The sequence below is a fragment of the Sceloporus undulatus genome, chromosome 4, assembly GCF_019175285.1.
Source record: "Sceloporus undulatus isolate JIND9_A2432 ecotype Alabama chromosome 4, SceUnd_v1.1, whole genome shotgun sequence".
NCBI classification, from domain to species: Eukaryota; Metazoa; Chordata; class Lepidosauria; order Squamata; family Phrynosomatidae; genus Sceloporus; species Sceloporus undulatus.
The window spans coordinates 159,248,092-159,255,479 of NC_056525.1; the positions used below are offsets into that span (position 1 = coordinate 159,248,092).

At 38.4% G+C, this 7,388-nt stretch overlaps 1 protein-coding gene across 1 annotated transcript in view; it reads right to left on the minus strand.

The window, feature by feature from the left end:
• Nucleotides 1–7,388, minus strand: part of CDH9 (cadherin 9) — a 178,262-nt gene that overhangs the window by 23,559 nt on the left and 147,315 nt on the right. The window contains exon 8 of the mRNA XM_042465310.1: nt 1,274–1,410. Coding sequence (XP_042321244.1) covers nt 1,274–1,410 — 137 coding nt within the window. The remainder of the gene's footprint in view (nt 1–1,273; nt 1,411–7,388) is intronic.

Genomic DNA, 7,388 nt, shown 5'->3' on the forward strand with positions numbered 1-7,388 from the left:
CAACATGTTTGTCTTCCTCTATTGTAGATACCAGGAGAAATACTTTATATACTCTACTTTATATGCTCTGCTTTGTAGTGTTTTCTCCTTTCTTCTCAAACAGCAGGGTGCATTTGGAAGACAGCTGAGTGTCATGTTTCTCCAACATCTACTGCTATAGCCATATCTGTAGATGTATCATTATTTATCCCTGACCTTGCAAGTACTACGCTGCCTCATAGACACAGAAGGGAAGTCATTCTCACTGACAAGTACAAGGGAGAAATTAATTCATATAGTAAATAAGAATATGAAAAACATTGCATTATATAGAACCCATCTCATTTCTGTCAGCTATTTCTTCATTCATAAGACAATCCAAGGCTTGGCATAATGGCCTAACTAGAACAAGAATATAGGGCCCAAACAGACAGGCCAAAATAAAGCTGTTTTGGGTCACTTTGGAGGTATGCTGTTTAAATGATGCATATGTCCTAAGAGGCCAGAAGATGCGCCAAAGCCACGCTGCAGTCCTAAGGACTGGAGCACAGATTTGGTGCAGCTTCTGGCCTCTTAAGATGCATGTGTCATTTCAACAGCATACTTCCAAAGTGACCCAAAGCAGCTTTATTTTGGTCTGTCTGTTCGGGCCCATAGTCTGTGTAAGTACAGGGTGAAAGGCAGCATATAGCGGACTGTGAAGGGGCTTCTTTTTTTAATATGTCTGCTTTTGTAGTGTGTGTGTGTCTGCTGCAGGTTTCATGAAACCTCAAGGTATAAAAAAGGGTTGCAGTGATTGGAGTGGAGTAATATAGGAACAGGCAATAATGGATAGTTATGTAATGACAACATGTTTATTTTACCTGCTTCCTACCTCTCACTGCAGAAGAAAGTTTAAAATAGAGATAATATTTCACATGCACATGCATATAGGTATCCCTGAGAGATTTGATAAGAGCATATCCTTCCCTTATGGCTGCATGGATGTCAGTACTGAATCATAAAGGTGTTCCACTCCAGAACATGAAAAATGCAGTACTAGTAGAATCTGTGTTCAATTTTGCTGGCTTCCCTATCTCTTAGCTGTTATGTCTGTGCTAGTGCCAGCTGAAAAAAAATCATTCAGTTGTTTTATTTTGTATTGCAGTAGCTTGCAGCTAAAAGCTTTAAATGCCTTTGGAAGCTGGAGTTCAGTGAGATGTAGCCCCATGTAAATATATGTAGGACCATGGGTTTCAATATACAGCATGACCTCCTTCTCTCCGAATGATTTTGTGATGCAACTGTAACTTACTGATTTCTGTTGCTATGACAGTAAGGTTGTGCCATGGAGCAGCTTCTCGATCAAGTGTCTTTGAGACAAATATGGATCCATTTGCTGAATGGATGTTGAATATTCTGTCTAAATCAGTGTGACGATCCAAAGAATATCTGTGATAAGACAACATTCATTTCATGATTTTCTGTTACACTGTAGTTTTGATTTCTGCTTATTTGACAGATGTTTTTCAATAATATACAGTAAGTGAAGTTTGTCAAGTCCAGAAAACTAAGCATTTATATTATTTTAAGTAAATGAAATATTAATATCTATAAGGAATTAAATACTATTAATAAGGCAATGAATAGGAATTAGGTATAAGAACAATGGACAAAAGAGTGAGAACATGAAAGCTGTAATAAAGCATATTAAGATTTTGTTTTTCATTTGTTAGTCTCCTTTAGTAATTCTTAATTTTCACATAAGGGAGAGAGTGAGAAAGAATGTATATTTTAAAACCTTTTTCAAAAATAGCTCATGCTTAAGGTTGACTTGTATAAGCATAATAATGTAAAAAGGAAGAGCTTAATGAAAGATTGAAGCTCTTCCTACCTGATTTCTAAACACAGGCTTATAGCCATAATCTCAAGAAAATGAGTGTCACTTTCAGATTCATGCCCATATATGAGCAGATAGAGGGTTTCTTTTTTTGTGGGGGGAGCATTTAGAATGCTTGGGCCCATTGATAGATAGGAAGACTTTAAGCCCTACATTTAGAAAGGACCACATTTAGTATACAGCACAGTTTCTAATCATTAAGGCATCTATTACATCCCTCCATCCCTCTCTCTGTCTCTCTCTCACACACACACTTCCCAAATTTTGCAATAAAAGGATCACGCATAGTCATCAAACCTCAACAAAATCCTGAACTAGACAGAATGTGAAAGAGACTGAACAAGGTTTACCAACATAGTAAGGTGGTCAAGCACTCCTTTATTCATGTGTTAATTCATTACACAGACACACACTCCTACCTTTTCTGGTACATTAGTATTTGAACAAGGTATCATTCTGTTACCAACATTGAGGTTTTCTGAAATTTTGGTGTGTCTGATTTTCCACATGACCCCAGATGGACCCTACAATGCAATCCATCATAATCCTCAAAGCAAGGGGACATGTCCGCACTACATCCAGATAAGGTGAGACCAATGGGACCATTGGGGAACAATGCCCCGGGCCCTTGTAAGCAAAACAGACAGTTTGGGAGTTGCAAATGGGACATTAACACCTCCATTGTCAAAAGGATGTCTCACTGGATGAGCCTGACGGGCTTCATCAAGCATCCATTCCCACCTTGAATACTGCCAGACCATGGTTTCACCCATAGATGTGGAATCACTTTTGCCCAAAGGCTAGATTTGACCTATATAAGGTTCCCCAAACCCTTTAGTGTGTTAGTTGGATAGCATCAGGACACTCTGTCTCTGTGAACTCTGTACTAGCTCGAGACATGTCCTAATTCATCTCAACCAATTGGATCCAGAAGCAAGCCTCATTTTGTGTAAGTATTGCCGTTAGTTGAGCCTCCAAACTTTTCCAAGCTAATTCCTGATGTCCTGAGCCTTATATGAATGTGTATGTGTTAGTGACTTGCTGTGTGATTTTTCCCAATTTAAAAAACCCATTTAATTATACAAATTCTGCCTCTGCGCAATTTCTTTAGTGAACCTTTCTCCCGGTATACACTAAGTGAAATGATCTTGAGGGTTATTTGTGGCCTAACCCGCTTTGAGCTAAATAAAATCCCCCTACACAGACATTTGGCTACAATACTGAAGCACTCATTTATTTGTGTATTAAATTTACACACACACACACACACACACACCTTAGGGAAATAATGCAAGAGAATTTTGGGATTAAAATGGGAGGGAAGCATGAACACTCCAGATGCCTCTGTGTTGAAGATGGTATAGATTTGCATCTCCACCATAAATATCATTTGCAAGGAAAGAGAGCCGACTTGTAGTGACTCAATTATATTATAATCAGGCAGAGTACTGAAAAGCACCCATGATAACAAGTCTTGACGATGGCGGTGCTAATCTTTACCGCTGTGGCAGATAAAATGGAGGAATTGTAAATATTTCTCTATTTTTTATTTTCCTTTAAAAAAAGAGAGAGAGAAAGCTAGAAGATTGCTTGGTTAAATAGAATGGAATCTGAATGGAGGCTATTGTGAGAAGGATTTTTTTTTTTTTTTTTTTTTTGCAAAAGTAATGTTTGGGAAGGATATCCAATATAGCGATGCCCTAGAAACAGGGAAACGGAGCTATAGAATCATAGAATCATAGAAAGTATCTATCTCTGTGATCAAGGTCATGAAACAGAAAGAATTAAAGTGGAATGATACTAAAAGCAGACTGGTATTAAGTGGTGACAGCAAATGAGAAGAAGCAGCAGTAGCAACAACAGCAGTAGATTGAAATGCAGAAAGTGCCAGCACCCTCCCCAACCCCAAAGATTGAGAATTACTTAGCCTTCTGTTTCTGTTCCTTATAATGACTGCAGCAGAACAAATGGCCAGAATTTTAAGGATAATGTTGATACTGAGGACCAATTTACATAAAATTCATGCAATTAAAATTGTTCTTCTTCATGCTGTGAGGTACAACTTTGGTTACATATCTAAAGGTTACAGTAGCCCATGAAAAGATAATTTCTGCCTTTATATATCAATTATATTTCTATTCCACTTTTCCTCCAATCAACTTTTTCCATTTATAGCTTTCTTCTTGTCCACTTTAACCTCATAACAATGAGCAGCTGTGAAAGAACTAGAGATGATCCTAAAGAGTAAAGGCATACAACTGTCATCCACAGGATCGTCATGAATCAGGGTCTACTAAAGGTTAGTTATTAATAACAAAAGCTAATAGAGAGTGACTGACCTTAGATAACCAAGTGAGTAGTTACAAACCACCAGCTTGTGGAGGAGAATAGTTCAATCTGGAGATAACTATGTTCTATAAGCTGGCATGTAAATAATAGTTTTTTAAAAAATCCTTCTGTTTTTTTTCTGTATACAAGTGACCCCCTCCCCCCCCCCCCCCGGAATAAAATTGCATTAAAATTGCAGTCTCATATCTGCAATCTGAAGTATAACAGTCTAGGAAAAGCAATGGGAGTGCAGCATCCAAGCACAACATTCACAATGGCTAGTGATATGGTTTGTAAAATGTTTTCCCTTCCTAGGATGGGCCGAGGCGGGGGGGAGAAAAAAGTTGAAAACTAGGGAGAGAAGAGGAGAAAAGGTAAAAATAAAGAGAGACCTGTGTAGACACCAACAGAAATGAAACTCTGAAGTTGGTTTGTAAGAGTAGGTAAATTGTCAGTGAGAACACTTCTCAACTGCAATGGAACAAAGTCATTACAAGTCTGAAATTCTTCCTCAGGTGGATTTTAACATCCATCAGGAATCTATCCAGACAATGCTCCTTTTATATAAAGGCAATGAAGACACTATAAGGAATGTGCCATATCTTTTTGTGGCAGACTTTCTCCCAACACCTCCTAAGTATCACAACACCTCAAGGAAATTGTCAGCAGAACTTTTTTTCCATTGCTTTCCATGATCCCCCAAACCTGTTAACTTGAGAGAGATAAGCTAAAACCACCAGGCATCAATCCTGGATTGCTAGGGTGTGAATCCAATCATTATGCCATCTGTACATATCTTAGGGAAATTATCACTTTCACAATCTAAATCACCACCTTTAGTCCCATCACGGTAAACAAAGTTATCATTTGCAGGTCCAGCAATGCCATATGCAATCAAATGCAAATGCTCTGGGTGCCACATGACATATGCCAGGAAAATAACTACAGAGCTTAACACCAGCTTCACAATCACAGGGCAGAAATCACATCAAAATAACTAGAGAAGCCCACTGCAAGATTTTTTAATTTAGATGACCATGATCTCTTTGATCTTAGGGGGAAAAGCAATCCTTAAACATTGAAAACAATATAGAACATCTAGATAGAACATCTAGACACCACAAGGCCTTACTGTAATAAAGGCTGAAATTGTAACACATTTACTTGAGTGTAAGTGCCAGCGAAACCAATGGAAATACTTGTAAATAAACACACAGATCATTGTGCTTTGAGATCAGAGCTAGACTACTCCAACAGGCCTCAAGACCAATTTATTATTCCTTGGCCCCTCTAAAGCTAACAAAAATCTCAATGAACTGTCCTCCCTAGGTGACCAGAAATTGACATCTGGATTTAAACATTTTTTGAAAATGTTAAACAGGGCACAGTGATCTTGCAAACTATTTAAAATATGACCTAATATAAACTATACAGGAATACCTGGTTAATGTAAATGAATTTAAATCTCCACGACCAGATGAATTACATCCAAGGATACTAAAAGAACTGGCAAATGTAAACTCAGAGTCATTGGCAATAATCTTTGAGAACTCCTGGAGAGCAGGAGAAGTGCCAGCAGACTGGAGGAGAGCAAACATTATCCCCATCTTCAAAAAGTGGGGGGGGGGGAGAGGAACCCAAAAACTATCGTCCAGTTAGTTTAACATCAATACCAGGAAAGATTCTAGAACAGCTAATTAAACAGAGAGACTGTGAGCATTTAGAAGGGAATGCCATAATCACTAAAAGTCATCATGGGTTTCTCAAAAACAAATCATGCCACACTAATCTGATCCCTTTTTTTGATAAAATTACCAGCTTAGTAGATGAAGGAAATGCTGTAGACATAGCATATCCTGATTTCAATAAGACTTTTGACAAAGTCCCCCATTAATTCTTGCAGACAAGCAAGTAAAATGTGGGCTAGACAATGTGACTGTTAGGTGGGTTTGTAATTGGTTGATCGACCGAACTCAAATGGTGCTCAGCAATGGCTCCTCTTCATCTTGGAGAGAAGTGAGCAGTGGGGTGCCACAGGGTTCTGTCCTGGGCCCAGTGCTATTCAACATCTTTATCAATGACTTAGAGGAAATAAAGGGGGCATGTTTATCAAATTTGCAGATGACAGCAAATTAGGAGGAATAGCTAATAACCCAGAGGACAGGATCAAAATTCAAAATGACCTTAATAGATTAGAAAGCTGGGCCAAAGGTAACAAACTGAATTTGCAATGTAAGGTAGTGTACTTAGGACAAAAAAAATGAAATTCATAGATATAGAATGGGGGACGCCTGGCTTAACAAGACTATGTGTGAAAGGGATCTAGGAGTCCTAGTAGACCAAAAGTTGAACATGGGTCAACAGTGTGATGTGGCAGCTAAAAAGGCCAATATGATCCTAGGTTGCATCAACAGAAGTATAGTGTCTAGATCAAGGGAAGTAATAATGCCACGCTATTCTGATTTGGTCAGGCCCCACCTGAAATACTGTGTCCAGTTCTGGGCACCACAATTCAAAAAGGATGTTTAGAAGCTGGGCAGAAAATAAAAGGCCACTTGTAGACTTAGGATGTCTGAGAATTGCAAAAGCAACACTGAGGCTCCATGAAGCCCCAGATTTACATTCCCCCCCCCCCCCCCCCCCCGTATTACACAGTAATATTTCACTTTGGCTTCACTTCTACTTTCCAAAGATCCCCCCTTCTTCAGCAAACTGTAAACTATCACCTCCCAGGGTCTACTTTAAAAACCAGGTATGTCCAAGCAGAAGTTAAAATGCTCCATATTATTAAACTTCTATCACTTTTATCATAATGTAAAATAGGTTTTGTGTGTGAGAGACTGAGAGGGATGTGAATTCCTTCATATGCTGCAGGACAACAGCTTCAGTTATCCATAATCATTGCCTATATTGGCTAGGGCTGATGGGATTTTGAGGCCATCAGTATCTGGATGAGCACAAGACATTTTATTTCTGGTCCATGCAAATTACTTAAAACATTATAATAATTTTTAAAAAACCACAAATGTGTCAATATTCATAGCTATTTATGGATGATTAATTGAATAAGTAATGCATCAGTCATTTACTTTGCACTTATTAATAACTAAGGATCTTGAGAGGGGAGTTATTTATGTATTTATTTATTTCATTTAGTCATATGCATCCTTTCTCCTGGATTAAGACCAAAGGCAGCTCACAA